At 54.3% G+C, this 19,300-nt stretch overlaps 1 protein-coding gene across 3 annotated transcripts in view; it reads left to right on the top strand.

Annotated features, from left to right (window-relative positions):
- Positions 1 to 3,320: 3,320 nt before the first annotated feature.
- Nfatc1 (nuclear factor of activated T cells 1) overlaps positions 3,321 to 19,300 on the top strand; it is a 108,889-nt gene continuing 92,909 nt past the window's right edge. For 2 of the 3 annotated variants that reach the window (XM_038330851.1, XM_038330849.1), the window contains exons 1-2: positions 3,321 to 3,447; positions 17,050 to 18,151. In XM_038330851.1, coding sequence (XP_038186779.1) covers positions 3,321 to 3,447; positions 17,050 to 18,151 — 1,229 coding nt within the window. Of the gene's footprint in view, positions 3,448 to 7,659; positions 7,795 to 17,049; positions 18,152 to 19,300 lie in introns of those variants that run through there. The other variant, XM_038330850.1, reaches the window with a different exon arrangement.

Genomic DNA, 19,300 nt, shown 5'->3' with positions numbered 1-19,300 from the left:
TGTGGTACAGAAAAGCCCCCCCCACCCCTAGCCTGGTGCATTGAACCTGCCCACAGCGCAGTGTGCACAGCTCTTGGATAGGCCAGAGGAGGCTCCAAGTTGCAGGACTGAGAATCCCGCCCCTGGCAGCTCAGGCTCCTGCACTAAAAGTGTCCACCCTATCTTGCTGGGGTTTCCTGGGCATTTGTGTTTTCGCACCAGGTTAGAATCAACAACTGCCCAGCTCTTGGAAACTTTGAGCTCTGGGTGGATACCCAAGTGCGCCTCAGGAGGAAGGATTTGTCGTCCAAAGACACTTTGTAGATGGTAAGCTTCTAGGGGTGTATTTGCCCCAATAATCCACAGAAGCAACAGTAATCTAAAAATAGTCTTGTTTTCTGTCCTAAGCTCCTTTTAACTTTGTTAGTCATCGCCAACCCTTAAAATAAAACCCGTGTAACGTCTCTCCTGGTAGCAGCTATAAACAGACCTCCTCTAGAGGAGGCCGAAGGAAGAGGAAAAGAGGCGGTAGGGACGCGCAGGGAGCGCGGCCACAGGACAAGGCTTGAGCCCGAGGTGGCCGCAGGGCCTGGCGGACAGCGTGGAGCTGGCCGAGCTCCTGCGCGGCTGCCTCCGGAACTCCCTGCGCCTGGCGTGCGGCCACCGTGGTCCCGGCAACGGCATTAAACAGAGGGAAACAGGCCCGGGATTCCGTCACCCGCGGGGGATAAGGAGGGCATTGAGACAGACAGGAAAGGGCTTTTCTGGATGGGGTGAAAAGTTATTTATTGGAGAAGGAGGGGGGAGGAGCAGACAGGAGGAAGAGGAGGAGCAGGAGGAAGAAGAGGGGGAGGAAATGATGGGTGAGGAGATGAAGGATGAGAGCGGAAAGGAGAGGAGATGAAGAGGAAAAGGGGAAGGAGGAAGAGGAAGGAGCGGAGATGAAAGACGATCCTGGAAGAGTCCTGGTCCCTTCCTCCAAGCTTTGCACAGCCAGTCACGTCCGAAAAGTCCAAGAGTACGGACAGGCCAGTGTGTCTGACGCGACGTGTCATCAGAACTCCTCTGGCCTTCGGAGTCCCCAAGTTCTCCGGTGGGCCTTAGTCTTCCCGCCACGCCCCGCGGATGATGCCTCCGCCCTGCCCCGCCTGGTCCGGAGCGGGGGGGAGGGGGCGGAAACTCTCAGGGCAAAATCTTGGCACCCTGTCTGGAGACACTAGGACTCACTGAAGAATGGATTTTGGGGAGGTGGGGTATAGAAAAGGGTCTTGGGCAATGGGGTCTTGGCACCCCCTAGCGGCGGCCTCTTCTGAGTAGCGCAGGGAGGCTTCCGCGCATCCCAGCAGGTTTTGGGGGTTCCGCTTTGGCATCCTCGCCCTACATCCCAGCACCCAGCATTCTCATTGAGCTCGCAGCTACTTCATAGCTGCTCTCCACATAGTCGCGGAGGCACCCTCAGCCTCGCTTCCCTCACTATCCTCTCGACCTATGCTAGTGGCCCTTTCCTCTCAAGGCCAGAGGCAAGAAGTCCTCACCGCGGCCAGGTCTCCAAGCGAGCAGCAGGCCAGCAGGTAGTACACCTGAGACATGCTGGTCATCGATTGTGGCCATGCAGCCCCCACCGCTGCGCTTCTCCGCTGTGGTAGGAAAAAGGTTGCTCTGGGAACACTGGAAGGAGCGGGTAGATGCTTCTAGTGGAGTGAATGGGTTTTATACAAGCACTTTCATATTATTTAACATGGGCGAGCTCTGCTTGCTTGTTGGAGCAGATTTCCCTAGATTTGGGGGAATGTGAAGCCCTTTGGAGAACCCACTGGCTCAGTACACGCCCCTCGCGCCCCACAGTCTCGCTGCCCCACACCCAGACACGCTTTTATGCCTCGTGGTTTTATTTTAATGCTCATGAGGTGTGGGCCAATAGACTTATGATTTCTATATACCAGACGTTCTAACTGCCCAACCCTCCTATGTCTTCCATCCAAAGCCAACAAGAAAATATGGTCGACTTTTGGCAGCAGAGCTGTGCCCTAGAAGATGCGAGGAGATTTGAAAGAGAAAAAGTGTGAAGCGAGGCGGGACAGAATCCGCAGAAGTTCCCAAGCACCAGCCTCCTCCAAAACCAGAAACCTCATGGTCACACTACAAAAATCGTCCTGTGGTCCCCTTTCAGGCCCGCGGGCGCAGGGCAAAGACACGGAGAAGGAGCTGTGTAGGTGGGCGCTCTCTCCTAGACGCGCTGCCCCTCCCCTTCAAATACAGCAAGAAATCTAGTTGCTCAGATATTTACAGAGTAAAAATGACAATATCTGGCTGTCCCGGGACGCCCATGCAATCTGTTAGTAATTTAGCGGGATGGGAATTTCCTTACTCCTGCCTGCCAGTGGAAGCGCTTTTCCAAATTTCCACAGCGGGGGAAGCCTGCGATTTTACATAATGACTTCAGCATGCAAGGCGTCTCGGCACCCCTCCCCCGCCGCTCGTACCCCCCAGCCCCTCATTAAAGGGGAGAGTAGCTCTCTCAGGACACCCGCTTGAAACTGCGGCCGTCCAGGCTTGGCGCGTTCACCTATCGCACCCTGGAAAGCCCTTTCCTTTCCATTTCATCCTCGCCAGTCCCTAAGTCCCCACTCTCCCCAAGAGTCCTTTCTCTTTAAGTCTCCCCTCACCTCCCTTCGCGCCCCTATCTTCCCTCTTGAACACCTTTGCCCACCTCTGGGTGCCACTGCGCACCTCTGGGAGCCCCTTCCAGTCCCTTGAGTCCTCATTACCCCTTGCTGAGTCCCTTCCCTCTCTGTGTGACTGGCCGGTCCACCCCGAGGTACCCCTGTCCAAACCAGGGCGCCCCACTTGCCCAGTGAACTGCAGCCGCTGCGCACGGAGGGCGGCGCTCCGCGACTTGTCCCCCGGGCCCCGCGCCGGCTCGGGAGGGCAGGGGCGTGATGTCACTGCAGGGAGGGGGCGCGGGAGCGGCCGAGCGGGCGGGAGCCGGGGGAGGTGTTTTCCAGCTTTAAAAAGGCAGAAGGCAGAGCCCGGCCCTGCGTCAGAGTGAGCCCGAGAGGCTCCTAACTGGGCGGCAGAGTCGCCGCAAGGATCAGAGCGGCTGGGAACCGGCTCCCGGGCGCGGCACACACCTCCGAACGCGCGGCGAGTCCCGGCCGCAGGCAGGTCTGCCACGCGTGCACACCTCCCGCATGCCACCTCCCCACGGCTCGCGGCGCTGAGCCCGGCCCCGCGCGTGTCGGCGAGGAAGAGGTCCGACTAGGGAGCCGGCCGGGGGCTGCTCGCCGCGCCAGTTCCCGCTCCTCCTCCTGCTGCTCGCCGCTGCCGCCACCGCCGCGTGGATGCCAAGTACCAGCTTTCCAGTCCCTTCCAAGTTTCCACTCGGCCCTCCGGCCGCAGTCTGCGGGAGCGGAGAAACTTTGCGGCCCGCGCCGCCCGCCGGAGGCACCATGAAGGCGGCCGAGGAAGGTAAGCTCCGCGCCCCTTCCTTCGTCTCCGCGTGCCCTGGCCCCCCCAAGTCCGCCCGCCGCGCCCCTCGCCCATCTCTAGCCGTCCTCCGGGACCAGGCTGCCGGGGCCGGTCTGCGCGTCCAGGGAGGGGCGCGGGCGTCCGGCCGGACAGCGTGGCACACACTGTGAAGGGTGTCCCCCTGGTGTTTCCCCGGCGCAGCCCAGATTTCTAGCGCGCTTTCTTGCCAATAGGTGTCTCCTCTTCTCTAGCGCCGAGTACTCAAACTTGGCTTTGGCTGGGGTCTCCGAGATCCCAGTTGGGGAAACTTGATTCACAGGGGTGAGATTTAAGGATGGGGCGGGGAGGGGGAGGACCGTCAGAACCTGGGGGGTGAGGGCGTGGGGACACCCTAGGATGAAGTGAAGCTTCTTTGGAGATCAGATAAGGCAAGACCACCCGTTAAGGTGAAGAGCGAATCCACGACAATGAAGTTGGAGGGTCTTACACCCTCCCAAGTGGGTCCGATGGTAGGTGCTTCTCACGAAGTAAGGGCTTGGCCAATGGCTCCAAGTGGTCCAGGCTCCTAGATGCTTCTCTAGTTCTGCCTTAGAAAACGCCTTGGAAAAGATGGAAGAAGGACTGCCAGGTTTCAAGCTGCTTCTTCCAGGTAAAGAATAGACGCTGGAATCTTCCCTGACTTGGTAGGACCAGAAGGATAGCATTCCCCAGACCCTCTGTCAGGACCCTTTGTATCCCTTCACAAGAACCAGAAAAGTAACTTTTAGAACATGTAGGCTCCTGCAGGTGTCTTTAGAACACCCTTTAAAGGATGGCTGGCTTTTCAGCAGGAGATTAAGATAGCCTGACCTGTGTACGATGGAACCTGGGAGTCATGCCTTCTAATTCCTTTTTGGCTCCGAAGATGTTACTTAAATTAATGACCACGAGCTGGACCCCTGCTAGGGTTGGGGCTCTCTTATTTATGAGGGTAGCCATCCTTTTAGACAAGCACTTGGAAGGGAACTTTAGCTTCCTGTGAGACTCTGAGGAGTGTGTCAGGCAGGGCCAGGGGTCCCCAGAGTCAGCCCAGGAGACCTTGCTTATCTTCAAACTCAAGACCTATAAGTTCAGCCCAAATGGATCCAGACTTTCCGGGTCGGCTGTCCTGAGTGGAGAGTATCTGAGTCAAAGGGGGCAGGTATTGCATCTACCACCCATCGCCCCCAGTTTTAAAGAGGCCTAAATGTTGTCGAGGATGTGTCGGTGGTCACAGAAGGAGCTCTTGCTACCAGGAAAGTTAACAGTGCTTTTGTTGTGGTTTGGATTGTGAATTTTTTGACACTTATTTCCACACACATTCATCACCTCTCTCTCTCTCTCTCTCTCTCTCTCTCTCTCTCTCTCTCTCTGCACTTAAAGCCTACATTTCTTTAATTGTAGAGTTACTATTTCATTACTCAATAAGAAATCTTTTCTTCTAAGCTGAGCTTGATGGCTCGGCCCCATAATCCTAGGTGTAATCGCAGCACTTGAAAAACCCAGAACAGGAGGATTGCCATTAGTTTTGAAGCTAGCCTGGGCAAGAAACCAAGTACCAGGCCAGTGTCTGGCTACAGTATAAGACCCTGTGTCAACAAAACAAAACACACAAAAATGATTTTGTGTGTGTGTACAAAAGGAAAAGTCATTATGTATATCTGTGTGTGGGGTGGGGTAGTAGTCATCTCTTGTGTAACCTACCTAGAAAAGGAAGTTTGAAATGTCTTTGCTGAAGCAGTGGACTGGAGGTAATAATGCCCTCTGACCAAATCATGTTGGTCATGTTTTGTAGAGAGTATGTGTACATAACTGGGCTAACCAGAGTCTGTGTGATCCAGGCCTGAGACAGTCAAACCCATACAGGGGAAGGGAACTATATGAAGCAGATCAGTGTCCGCCATTGCTGAGGACCATGGGGAAACACTGTTCTTCTTGAAGAGGCCTTGACCTGGGCGCCAACTGCTCTCTAAGGTCTTCCCACTTGGTAGGCTTCTGGATAGAGGCTCACCAGGCCCAGCCATTTCTGAAGGCCTTGTTGCTCTGCTCTGAAAAATTCCAAGAAACACAAGCCTGTAGGTAGCCACGGCGTCAGAGTTGCCTCACACAACACCCCACGGGCTCTCCGGAGCGGAACAAAGCTTGCCCTGTTCCTCAGCCACTTAGTTTCATGGCATTGTTTCCTAATCCAGATTAGAAAATGCTGTGGCCTTGTACCCTGCTTCATCACACCCAGCACTGGAGCCGGCCCATTAACATCTTACAGACTTGGGAGGAATTAGTCCAAGTTAAACACTTCTATCAAAAGTGGAGTGTCTGCCGAACTGGCAAACCAAGCTTCATATCATGTAGAGGACAGGCAAGGGGGCTGGCAGAGGCGTGTGGGAGCATTTCTTAAGTAGCTGTGTTGACTGACTCCTGTGTTAGTGAGCAGACAAGGAGGGAGCCAGAGCAGCCCCTGAGAGAAAGGTCCTGTGGCTTCCTTCCTATGGTCCCAGCATCTGGGGGCATGCGGGCAATAGAAGCCAAGTGCTTTGCAACTTTAGCAAAAAGCTTTATTCAAAAATCAGACAAGAAGGGTTGTTATGTGTAATTGGGGAAAAGGTGGCTGAAGAGAGATCGAGGTTTCTCCACAGAAAACAGAACTTCCATTTCCCCGAAGGTCAGCAAAAAGCAAACTAAAACCAAACAAGGCTCCAACATGCATCTCAAAGTAAGAACTATTATTAGAAACTAAATCAGGCCAGACTGAACTATAGTTTATCACGGGAGAAAGCCAGCTATTGAAACAGGGTCTTGGGAGAAGTGGCAGCCCACGTGAGGCCCAAGTTAGCCTCCGGAAAAAGCCATCCCCCAGGGCCCAGGGCTGCAGGGCAAGAGGAGAACACAGGGGACACTTGCATCTGGCGGCAGATACTGACACCGACCTTCCTCCTCCTTTCCTTCCTGCCTCCCTCCCTCCAGGGTTCTGATACTGGCCTCTCCTGCACTGGCCACCATTTCCCTGATATTCCAGATGTTGGTTTATGTGGTGCCAAGACACCAGGAAAGTCAGAACAAAAAGCTGGGAGAAACAGGAAAAGATGGATGGGGCTGCACAGGCCCAGCCTTTTCCTCCTGATCGCTGTGTTCACGGCACTGTTTGAGTGGGTAACACCCAGCACCCAGTCAGCTTCTGGGAGCTCTGAAGTCACCCCTATCAAAACGGGAGTGTTTAGTGTTCTGGGAGCCGAAAGACGGAGGTCATTAGCCCATGAACAGCATTTGCTTTGAGTGAGGTGCCCACGGAATGAGGTGGCCACCATGGGTAAGCTTGAATGGTTTGTGAGCAACTGTGTCAACCATCAGGAACCCCGACCCATTTCTTCTTGTCGCTTTCAGACAATTTCTTTAGTAAAAGCAGACTTAGTTACTTAGTTACTCCAGCGCTTACTGCTAGAAGTTGTTCAGCTCTGAGGTGGGCTCTGGGATGCCTCCTTGAAGGTGGGGTTCTTCCTCCAGTCATGCTGCTCAAGAAGCAACCTGGAGGAAGCCCTAGACAGATAAGCAGAGGTCATGCTTTTTCATTATATATTTTTTTCCTTTCTCTTCGAACTTTTGAACTAATCCAGTAGCCTTGGTCTTTTTCCTGGTGCAGGGAAACAGCACGACCCAGGGCACCTCCTTCGGCTGTGGACTGCGCACCACGCTGAACAGGAACCAGGGACCGGCTGCAAGGCCCGGCGCCGGGTCTAGGACGCAGCTCCAGCGCCGCCGGCCCTGCGCTCGGGTCTGGAACGACCGCGCACCCCTAGGCTGTTGCGCTCGCCTTGCTGCGGCAGGCAGTGCCGACGTTGGGGAGCGGACGCCGGGGCTGCTTGCGGGGGACAGGGTTCCTGAGGGGAGGGGATATCCTACGGGAGACCGAAGTCCCACGGGGAGGCGGCGGCCCGAGGAGCTGCGCGGGATCCAGCGGGGGACCAGGCATCCTGCTGAGGGGCGGGGATGTCCCTCGGACCGCGCGGTCCTGCGGGCGCGAGTGGAGCCCAGGCTGCGCTCGGGCTCGCGCGCGGAGTTTATTTAAAACTCGGAAGCCGGCGGCCGCGAGCCGCTTGTTTATGTAAACCCGGAAACACCCGGGGGGACAGGGGCGGGACCGGGGCGGGAGGCCGGGGAGGGGACAGGGGAGGGGACAGGAGGCGGGGGCCGCGTCACGCCGGGGACGCGCGCGAGCGCCGGGCGCACCAGTGCCGCGCGACCCCGACATGACAGGGCTGGAGCAGGACCCGGAGTTCGACTTCGATTTCCTCTTCGAGTTCGATCAGAGCGGCGGGGGTGCCGCGGCCGCAGGTGGGTCCGGCGGGGGGCGGCGGGCGCCTGCACCCCGCCGTGGGCCTGAGTTTGCTGAGGTCGCCGGTGCCCGCCCCAACCTGGCAGCAGTCGGGACCCCGGGCCGCCGCCCTATGCGGCCAGGAGCGACAGGGACCAAGTTACTGCCGGCTGCAAGGAGGCGGGAGGCCACCTGTGGGGCGAGCCTGCCGCGCTCACACGCCGGGCACTTCCTGGCATCGGAGCACCGGGCCGCGGGAGAGGGCTCGCCCCTCCTTCCAGGAGGCCCTTACCCGAGGGGAGGCTGTGTCCGGCGCAGGACTTGGACCTCGTAGTTCGGGGACAGATGGTCAGCGGCGCTGCCAGAGGGCGGTCGGAAGCCGCCCTTTCTGAGAGCCCGACTGCTACCGCCGGGCCCGGGATCCCGGAGCCAGGAGGCCCGGCCGTGTGCTGACCGCCACCGCGGCTCCCTCAGCAGGAAGGCACCACCACTTGGGTTTTCAGTCCACACCTCAGCAACCAGAACCTGTCTTTCATTTTCTCTCCGTCAAAAGTAAACCTTCCAGCTAGGCCAATAGTCAATGTGCTCTTTCCCTAAACTTGGTTCTCCTCAACAATAATGTCCGCCCCCCCCCCCCCCCCCCACCCCCAGCAGTTTGACTCTTTTCTCCATCTGACTTTCTGGTCCAAGTTGCACAGGATCCCAGGCAGCTTTCTGTGCTTTCCTTGGGGTCTGCATCCCAGACGTGGGGATGGACACTTGTAGCGCACCTCTGAAGTGAGCGTGTCATGTTTCCCGTAACATCCACTTAAAGTTCAACATCTTGTTTGCCTTTGCAAGTGAGTTCTCCAAGTTGACTGTCACCACCCAGCAACTATCATCGGCTGGTCGCTAAAACCCTTTCCTGACTGGTCTCTTTCCTTCTTCCAAGGCCCAGGTTACAGGGCTCTGGAGTCAGCGGCATCCAAGGCAGGCAGGGTCTGAAGACCTGATGGGAAGAGATCTGGGGCTGGAAGTGGAGACTCTCTTGGCCTTGTTGCTTTGGGGAAGTTGGATTTGGCCACTGTGGCAGTGCCTGGGGTGTTCTTGAGTTCTCTCCAGAATTCTCTCTCATGCTCCAGGCAAAAGAGCCTACTCCTGACCTCTTCTTAGGGTGTCCATGTTGGATTTGGATGAGAGTGGGTCACTGTGGTTCTGGTTCGCCTATGATGCCTTTAGTTCCTGTCTCTTTAGGGATAAAGCCATGGGGAAGGGCATAACCTTCCTGGGCTCCCCAAGCTGCCTGCTATTTGGGTAGGGCCTCACTGCCTTCCTGTGACCCACTTGTTTGCTCTGAAAGATCGAACAATTGACTACAGGCCCAACAATAGGAACAGGGATAAAAATCCAGAACCACATCCAGGTACCTCATGGTTGCCTGTGGACTGCTTGGGGGAAGAGTATCCTGCTGACCTGCTGACTGTTATCATATCTTTTTACCTGGGGGAGGGGTGCTAACTTGGTAGTCATCTCCCCAGACCTAAGCTATGTATCTCTGAGGGCAAGGGTGTGTGTGTGTGTGTGTGTGTGTGTGTGTGTGTGTGTTTGTATACTTGCTCAGGCCAGCATTAGCGACTCTCAGCACCACTAGTACACACCCCCAGGATCTTGACTCAAAGTTGGACACAGAAGCTCTCTCACCAGGGTCTTTCCATATGGAGACACAGAATGCCAAAGCTGAGACTCCTCCAGGCCCATTCATGGAAGGAACACAGGATGCAGGTTTCTGCTGTGATCCATGAAAACGCTGAGTAGCGGCTCTCGTGAGCCCCAGGCTCTCTTCTGGCCTGGGAAGCAGGTGGCTCCTTGAACACTGAGTGGCAAGTGGGTTTAGGTCACATCCTCCCCTCAGGCACGTGAGGGAGCTTTTGATGGTTTTTGTCTGAAGTAGAGTTGGGTGGAAAGGCAAAGCCTTGTGTGTCTCACAATAGCTCAGGCTAGGTGTGGCCCTAACAATACAGTGACCCTGGAAGAGAGTGCACCCTAGAGCCACACAGAGGTGCAGGGATCTGCCTGTGGATGTCCCTGTGAATTGTGGGTCTAGGTGCTGCATCTAAGTCCAGCGCTTGCAGCTTGCAGGTCACGGGTCACTGGAGAAAGCCTGGAGCAAGGGAGGTCAGCACTGGGACAAATTCTATTCTCTTTCACAGTGTTGACAGAAGGTGCTGTAAGTCATTCTACATGTAAATATATGCTACATTTCTGTGTGTGATGTGTGTGTGTGTGTGTGTGTGTGTGTGTGTGGTGTGTAAGAGAGAGAGAAAGAGAAGGGGAGAGAGAGATAGAGAGATTGACTCGGACTTTTCTCTTTCTTATTACCAATATCATAATTACATTTTATTAATTTCCCAATTACATTATTTATAATACCTAGTCATATGAAGTCACTAAACTCTCCAGTCCCTACTGAATGGTAGAAAGACCTTCGCATTATCTGAAATGGGTCTAAACATACATTCACTAATGAGCAAACATTTCTGCGATCAATTGCAAAACCAAGTAACATTTGAGTTTTTACAGATCATACTGAGCACACAAATTCAAGTCCTTTTTTAAAAAGGACTTGGCCACCTCAGAACAAGGGGACATGGTCCCCCTACCACTTATCCATAGAGGGCAGGCTGGGCTGCAGTGGGCCTAGGCAGGTTCACTAGGTTGCTCCCATCGTGTCTCTGCCCTGTTGGGCCTTACCAGTCTCTTTGGAGGGAAGGATACCTGGTGCTTTATTTCCAAAGCGCTCAGCACCTGCTAGCAATGGTGGCTACACAGCAGCCATTTGTGAGCGGAGGAGAAAGAGGGTGTTTGGAGTAAGCAGCCTAGGGTCTAACAGGACTAGACCAACACTCCCTTCCAGTACCAGGCATCCTTCTGTCTCCACCCTGCCAACCAGTGGGCCAGGATCAGTTTTGGAGGAGAAGACAGGGCCATAGGCTCCCTTCTGGGGCTCAGGAAATAGCTGCTTTGCTCGTCAGCTGGGAGGCGGGTGTGCCGCTTCCCGCCCCAGGGGCTCCTGTTTTGTAAGTTATTTTGGCCTGGCCGCTTAGCTCTGTCTCCGTGGCAACTCAAGAGGAAACTGGCCAAGGCCCTGGGCCCAGACAGCTCTGCCCACCGGCTTCAGGCTTAAACAGTGTTCCGGTGCAAAGGGGGCTTTGCCGCCATGGGATTTGGAAGAGCTGTTATTCTCAAGTGTTTTCTTTTGAGGGGTGCACCTTCTCTTTTCCCAGCGGGATGGAGCGGAACCCATGTTGGTCTGTCACTCCCCACTGTAGCAATCCATGGGAGGGAGTGGGCCTTGCCCTAGGAGAGTGTGCCCTGAGTGTGCTAAGGTTTGCTGTTTCTGGAAAAGGACTTCAGTCTTTGCTGGAGCAGCCTCCCTGTGATCAAGTTCTAGAGACGTTTTAATCAACGGCAGACTTGTCCGTGTGAGCAGGATCTGTTAGCTCTGTATCAGGTTTTCAGAGGAAGCCCTCGGCTGGGCAGAGCACCTTGGAAACCGAAGAATCGAAAGTAATGTTTTACTGTGCACCTGGGGGAATGTTGGTGTTCTTCGAGGAAAGATGTGGACCCAGGCTGGACACGGGACCCTTAAGCCTGCTGTGGTGAGCTTACTCGTGGATCGTTGGGTGACATTTTCTGTTACTCCAGCAAGCCCAGTTCTCTAGCCTGTAAATCTCCCTTCAGCACATCGTGGCATGACAGTTCTTCAGAACCTGTTGCTGTCTGTCACTTCCCAGGACTGGCACAGTCACCTCCATGCTGTCCTCCCTAGGTAGCGCCAGCCAACGCGCTAAGGGACCAGCAAGGACTCTGCCGCCCCTGTCCTGTGGTCTTCTTTTGTTTCAGCCCTAAGTGTGGAAACGTTCAGCCTCACCCACACCCCTGCAGACAGGTGCTATGGCGTGTAGAAAGACCGGGGTGGGCAGGCATCTGGGGGACAGGACCTGGCTGGCAGGCTCTCGCTGGTTCTATTTCTAGCATCAAGTCCTGCAGTGTAGTGCGAGGAAAGGCTAAAGGGGTGTTTCCTTAAAACGAAAGGTGAATGTTGGCTGTAATGTGCCGTGCTCTGTGTGCATGAACAATGAGTTCTGGTGGTGGTTCTGATAGCCATGCTTATGGGAGAGGGTCACATACATTGGTGTGGCGGACACACAGCATTGTCATAACTCACCAGGCAAGAGGCCAAGTGCCCCGGATGACAGCTCTTACAGAGTGATTTCTCAGCAGGTGCCATAGGTCACCTGGTGGGCAGCAGGCATTCTCCTGCAGCTGCAGTGTGTTAACAGGAGATATGCCCGGTGCGTTCATGGCATGTCCTCTTCAGAAGCAATGCCTTGGTACAGCTGAAGTAAATTCTCCCGCAGGATCAGAGTATTTTGGTCAGCACTGGCTTGTTGGTTTGCTGAGGCCGGTGTGGAGCTGGCCAGCCGAACAACTCTGGGTTTGTCCAGTGTTGCCTGCACCCCATTGCATCTGCACGCAGCAGGGTGACTGAGAGAAATGAGCCAAGGCCCGATGACCTGTGGTCTCTGCAGAGGACGGCTGTGCCTTCATTATGTCTTGTTACGTGGCAGAGTAGAGGGCGAGCTGTGAGAGCTCTTTGCTTTCGCCTGTGCTGCTCTTCTGTGGTCCCTGCACCTCCATTTAGTGACCCGTTCAGCAAAAGCCAGGCTGCCAGGCATAGCAGTGTCTGATGTTACATAATCACTTCCAACATCTCAGGGGTGGTAAGGGAGTTACTGGGAAGCTTGGCATTCCCTATAGACTCTACAGAGCAGCCCCTTTGTATATATAGGTGGAAGTTAGTGCAGGTGAAGGGCTAGCTCTGCCCCCACAGGCTCAGGCTTTGTGGCAAGAGGAAGCTCAGCTGAAGTCAGCCGCCCGCCATGGAGTCAGTGGGCATGCTTGCTCCAGAGGACTCTGAGAAGAGAGGCAGACACACCTCTCACAAGCAGGCATTTAAGCTTTTATTCTGGAGTTTGACTAAGGAAATTAATGTGTAGGTTAGTTAGTTTTGTTTTTAATATGTTTTTGAGAAGGGGGCTCACATAACCCGATGCTAGTCTCTAACTCACTGTGTAGCCAGGATAGCCTCTAATTCATGATCCTCTGCCTCCCCCTCCCGAGCGCTGAGCTCACAGGTGAGCCTGGTTTAAGTGGTGCTAGGTATCAAACCCAAGGCTCCTCCAATGCCAGGCAAGTATTTACTTACTGAGCTGTCTCCTTAACCTGTTGTTTTTTTTAAAAAACATTAATGTTTTATGGATTTTTTTTTGCCCTGTTGAATACTATTTTATTAAACATTCTGGTTTAAGTAAAGGCCCCTCTTGTAATGTCCTGGGGCCTGTGTGCCACGTTCCACAACTTCCTCTTCCTCTGCATCTGGGCCCAGACTGAGAAAAACCTCCTTCTTCCTCCTTCTTGGGGCCTTAGAAAACCTGTTGCTAGGGTGGCCCCAAGGAGACAAGCAGATATTTGCCATGCTGTTTTTCCTCTCCCTGCCGCGGCCTTGTCTTCTGGAATCTTCCAGTTCCACAGGCAGCTGAAGCCCGTGCCTCATATACTGCAGGGGTGTCAGGGCAGGACTGAGGAGAGCTCATTGCTGGGAGTCTCCAGAGAAGACTTCCAATTTCCCCTTCCCACTGAGAGAAGGTGGTCAGCTGTGGGGCCAGCCCCGATCTGGAGTACATCGGATCCTTTCACTTGGGGGACAGAGAACACAAGAGCCAGGTCTCACATAATCGCAGGTGTGCCACCTTCGGGGTCTCCACACCTCTGTATGGAGAACTGGGCAAGCCCTGGGCTCGGCTTTCTCAGCATATGCACAGCTGCTTGGACGCCAGTGTTTCCCATTAGCCTTAGGCTCATACTGCCTAGTCTTCCAGAGCTGGCTTCCTTTAAGATGAAAACCAGTTCTTTTTTTTAAGATTTATTTATTTTATTTTATGTGTGAGTATTTTGCCTACATGTATAGATGTGTACCACATGTGTGTTTGGTGCCAGCCAAGGTCAGAATTGGGCATCAGATCCCCTGGAACTAGAGTTTCAGGTAGTTGTGAACCACCATGTGAGAGACGGGAATAGAACCTAGGTCTTCTGCAAGAGCATCAAGTTTTCCCAACCGCCAAGCCATCTCTCCAGTCTTGAAAGCCCATTCCTCTCGAGTGTTAGGTTACTGGCAGGCTTCCCGCTTTGCAGAAAGCTCTAGACACATGTGGCAGCATAATATTGGCAAGACTTGACTTCCCAAGCTGATTAGCTGCCTGCTCAGGGCTGGGGCCTGTGAAGTCAGCTCACCTGGGTGCTGTGGGCAACCATGGCACCCCTATGGGTGTTGCCACCGTTCTTAGGATGTGCACCTCTGGCACCTTTGTTCAGAAGTGGCGCCTCTGGCAAAAACTTGCCTTGCCATGCTGCTCCCCATGCCTGCTTAGACCCTTCTGGACCCTGGTAGTACCACGGCTCAGAAGGCTGGAGGGCAGAGCACAGATGAGACCTCATCTTCAGGGTCCTTTGAGTGATGAGCAGGTGGGGTCGTGAAGGGGTCACCCATCTGTGGTGGAACGGTGTCTGTAATTTCTGAAGACCTTGGGAGATGACCAGAAGGAGAGAAGTGATGACTGCCAGAGAAATTTCCTGAAGGGGGCATGTTTCAGAGGATGCCATACACCAGAGAGCACTAATCCAGAAATCCTAGCTCAGAGGTAACCTGAGGAAAGAGAGGCAGACATTAGTTTAAGTAACTGCAAGCCTCCAACACTGGTGAAAGTTTTTTTGAAATAAGTTACCAAAGCACCCACCGTGTTAGACTATAGTTTCCTTCTTCCTTCCATCAGTATTCTAACTAGCAATGACACAGTGACATTTTGGAGTCCCCGCCTTACACTCTGGCTTTTGTGGACTAGTTAAGACCTGAATTCTTACCTGAAGATGGGCAGATCCTGGCCTCTGAACCATAGAACACTGATTGTGCTTTTCTATTGAGAGTTCCTGATTGGAAAATGCTGCGCTAGTGGAGGGAGATCTCCGCAGCAACATCTTTCCTTGTGTCTGCTACCTGTGTGCGACAGCAAAGCAGAGCATGCGTAGAGAACCCTTCCTCCCTGGACCTCCCTCTCCCCCTCCGCCTCCTTTTCGCCTCTCTCCTCCTTTTGCAGAGATGGCTCTTCAGACAGCCTCTGGCAATAACAACAGAGAAGATTGCATCTATCAGTGCTGCTCCCACATGGGGTCCCTGGTAACCTGCTCCAGACTTGCCTGTTGGTGACCTCACAGAGCAGCCAGGTGCCTTTTGTCTTAGGCCTGGTTTTCCCACTTGCTCATCTCATACCTCTACCTACTGGGTCCTTTGGGACTAGTGTTCTTTCTCATTATGTACCACGGACAGTCCATATCCACCCCATCAGTCTTCCCCATTGCTGTACTTGGGGTGGCCTGCCTCTGTCCAAGGCTGGGATACACAGTTGGACATGAAGGGGGGCTTAATGACAGTGGACAGCTCTGCCATCTTGTCCGGTGCTTATGAAGAGAGCCCGAGCTTAGGATTTCAGCAAAGGCCTACTCTGAGACCAGACAGCACTAGCCACCAATTCCGTCTCTTCGGAAGCGTTGCCTTCTCTAGAAAGTGGCTTTAGAGTAATTTAGAACAGTGTCCTTTTCAGCATTAGGCTCCAGCTTCTTGAGGTGTGGTGTTCTGAAGGGCAGCGGTGCCTTTGTATGACAAGGACCCTCCAACTACAGCCTTGGCTGCAGGGTCCACCTGGCACAAAGGCAGCTTCCTGTTTCAGGTTGCTTCTGATTCCTCCAGCTGTCCCTTGTTCCTCTTTGTATCAGCTCTAGTCTTTCCAGAGGGCCACAGTGACCTAGGGATTGAGGGCTACAATGTATCCTCTCGCTGGACTCCTGAGTGGGACCCTTGCCTACCTCATAAAGTGGCTGCTGTGTGGCTGGAGGGATTGTGAGCTCCCCACTAATGGGAGAAGACTGCAGTAAGCAATGATGGAAATTTTCCAACCTACCTGAGGCCTGGCTTGTTCCTCCTCAGAAATATCCTAGGGTTTGGCTAGTGCTCCGAGACCCTAACATTCCTGGAGTTTTCCCTACTGATTTCTGAACCAGGGATCAACAGCTAGCTGTGCCTTCCCTGAGCACACTGTCTCCCAGGCAGACACAGAAGCCCTGGAGCTAGGACTTTCTTGTGCTGATTTCCATTATTCAGAGACCTGGAAACGCTTGTCTCCAGACACACATGAATGGCTCTGGGATGCTGAGAGCCTTTTCTGACGAGAAATCCAGAAGCAAGCCTTTCCTGTTGAGTGCTAATTAGAATAATGATTTTAAAAAAAGTGTTTATCAAGATATAATTAGCACATAATGGCTCCGAGATCTAGCCGTGCCTTAGAACCATCTGTTTTGTTTAAGAAGCTCTAGACGATAGATTTCTAGGTACCAGCCAGCCTTGGTAGCATAGAGAAACTTCAGAATTCACATTCACATCCATCCTTTGAGTGCGCTCTTTGCAGTTGAGCATGTAGGCTGCTGGATAGCGATTTTCCTGTAAACACCTGTTAAAATGTCCGGGTCCCTGTGTCTAAAGCACACACCTCCGTTGACCTATACACCTGTCATTCTTCCTCCCTCCCTCCACAGTCTCCCCAGCCGCTGTCCATTTTTCTGTCCATCATCTGCACTCATGCACGGCCATCCGTGAAATACAATGAACACCTGGCTTGGAACTCACACTCCCCTTGCCTTGCCCAGCCTCTGAAATGCTAGAATTACAAGTCCAAGGCTCTGCAGACAGCCATGAACCAGAAGGCTGGAGCATGGCTTCTACTGGTCAGAGGGATGGAAGGATAAAAATACATGTTAGCTGGTAATGCATGCCAGAGGGAAGGATCGGAGGGGGAGGGATAAATTGGAGAAGATAACTCAGCTATTGAATTAGGATATGGAATCATTACAGTGGCTAGGGAATGTGGAGTTTAAATATAGAGGACAGTAAGGGACAGCTGTGTGGCATTTGGCGGGGAACATCTGGCCGAGGAAGGCTGTTGGGCTGGAACAGAGTGAGGTCTAGAGTCAAGCAGGAGGCCTTGAAGTCCTTGGGGCAGCCTGGCCTCAGGATGCTTCCAGAGGCTACTCCTGGGGCCTGGAGTCCTCAGGGGACGGCCCCCGGTCTTGCCTTTGTGAGTATCTGATGCTGCTCACTGGCCTCTTCTCTTTCTCTTTTCTTCCAGAACACTACAGTTATGCATCCCCTGGCATCACCTCGACTCTACCCCTTCCCACAGCGCACACCTCCCTGCCAGCCCCATGCCATGACCTCCAGACATCAACCCCGGGCATCTCAGCTGTTCCTTCAGCAAATCATCCTGCGAGTTATGGAGGGGCTGTGGACAGTGGGCCCTCGGGGTACTTTCTGTCCTCTGGAAACACCCGGCCCAATGGGGCCCCAACACTGGAGAGTCCCCGAATCGAGATCACTTCCTACCTGGGCCTCCACCATGGCAGCAGCCAGTTTTTCCACGACGTGGAGGTGGAAGATGTGCTTCCCAGCTGCAAGCGGTCGCCATCCACGGCCACCCTGCACCTGCCCAGCCTGGAAGCCTACAGAGACCCCTCCTGCCTGAGCCCAGCCAGCAGCCTGTCCTCCAGGAGCTGCAATTCCGAGGCCTCCTCCTATGAGTCCAACTACTCGTACCCGTACGCATCCCCCCAGACCTCTCCGTGGCAGTCACCCTGCGTGTCTCCCAAGACCACGGACCCAGAGGAGAGCTTTCCCCGAGGCCTGGGCGCCTGCCACCTTCTGGGATCGCCAAGGCAGTCCCCCTCCACCTCTCCACGTGCCAGTGTCACTGAGGAGAGCTGGCTCGGTGCACGTGGCTCCCGGCCCACATCCCCCTGCAACAAACGCAAGTACAGCCTCAATGGCCGGCAGCCCTCCTGCTCACCCCACCACTCGCCCACACCGTCCCCGCATGGCTCCCCTCGGGTCAGCGTGACCGAGGACACCTGGCTCGGGAACACCACCCAGTATACCAGCTCTGCCATTGTGGCAGCCATCAACGCTCTGACCACTGACAGCACCCTGGACCTGGGAGATGGCGTCCCTGTCAAGTCTCGAAAGACAACCCTGGAGCACGCACCCTCGGTGGCCCTCAAGGTAGAGCCAGCTGGGGAAGACCTGGGCACCACTCCGCCCACCTCTGACTTCCAGCCTGAGGAGTTCGCCTTCCAGCACCTTCGCAAGGGTGCCTTTTGTGAGCAGTATCTGTCGGTGCCGCAGGCCCCGTACCAGTGGGCGAAGCCCAAGTCTCTGTCCCCTACGTCATACATGAGGTAAGCAGCCTCCAACTGGAGTTGAACTGTGTTTGGGGGCATGCAGGAGGGGAATGTGGCTGGGGTGGAGGACAGCATTGCCCTGGCTTCTCTGTAGAGATATGGTATGCTGGTACATGTAGCATGTCCCTGCCCCCTTGTGGCTTCCTACAGGCCATCTCTGTCTGCCTGTTCCTTTTCTAAGGACACCTCAAACTAGATTTGAGGGCCCCCAAGAGTATTGCTTCACAGACACTAATATTTTGGAGGTCACATTCACAGGGGCCAGGGCCAGGGTGATAGCACTAGAATTCTGTGGCTGCCGTTCTGCTCAGACTGAGGGTCATCAGACACCCACAGTTGTGTTTTGAATAAGCCCAGTGAGGCAGTCACCCCCCTGTGTGTTCTGCCTGCTGCCTACCAACTTCCTTTCTCTCCCTTAATTGCTGTCGCTGTGCTGGTGCAGATGGGGATCTCAGCTCCACGGTCCCCCAGAGCCGCCAGCTCACCAGAGTTCCAGCACCAACACTGCCACCACCTCCCAGGAGACCAATACATGCTTGCTGGCAGTCTGCTCAACAGGGAGCTAGAGTGTGTTACAAAACTCCACTCTTAAGTTGTTGGTTTTTCTTTTAAACAGGATGTATAGGCTGCTTGCCATTTGCCAGGTCCATTTAACCAGCTCAGGGCTTTTATTTTGAACTAAACAGCTTTCCGGACAGGTGTGCCCCTTGTGACGCCTGGCAGGCTGCTTTCTGCCCCAGGGTTTTCACATGAGGCATTAAAGCATCTACTCAGCTGTTGAAAGCACATGCGACACCAGAATCTGGACCACTTCCACGCGCTGAGGCAGCTCTGATCCAGGTGCCCGTCATGTCGCAGGGACTGTCTAAGGCCTGGCGCTTCCCTTTTGCCTCCTTCCCATCTCTATCTCCACAGGGCAGACTCAGGCCCACTTGAGGCATGGTCACCCAGTATTTGGTACCCTGATCTCTAGTGACTATGAGGCCACTAGCTCCAGAATTTAGTTGGAGTTTTGGGGTTCTTGTCACACAGTGCAGCCACATGGCCATGTGGGACTGGGGCCACGCGAGGGGATGTAGTGACCGGCTGTGATACTACTGGACGCTTCTGTAAGGGGCAGCAGTAGGAAGGAACACTAATGTGAGA

This window comes from Arvicola amphibius, chromosome 5 (genome assembly GCF_903992535.2).
Source record: "Arvicola amphibius chromosome 5, mArvAmp1.2, whole genome shotgun sequence".
Taxonomy (NCBI): Eukaryota; Metazoa; Chordata; class Mammalia; order Rodentia; family Cricetidae; genus Arvicola; species Arvicola amphibius.
Note: the sequence above shows the minus strand (reverse complement) of the source record. Positions and strands in the feature narration are given on the sequence as shown.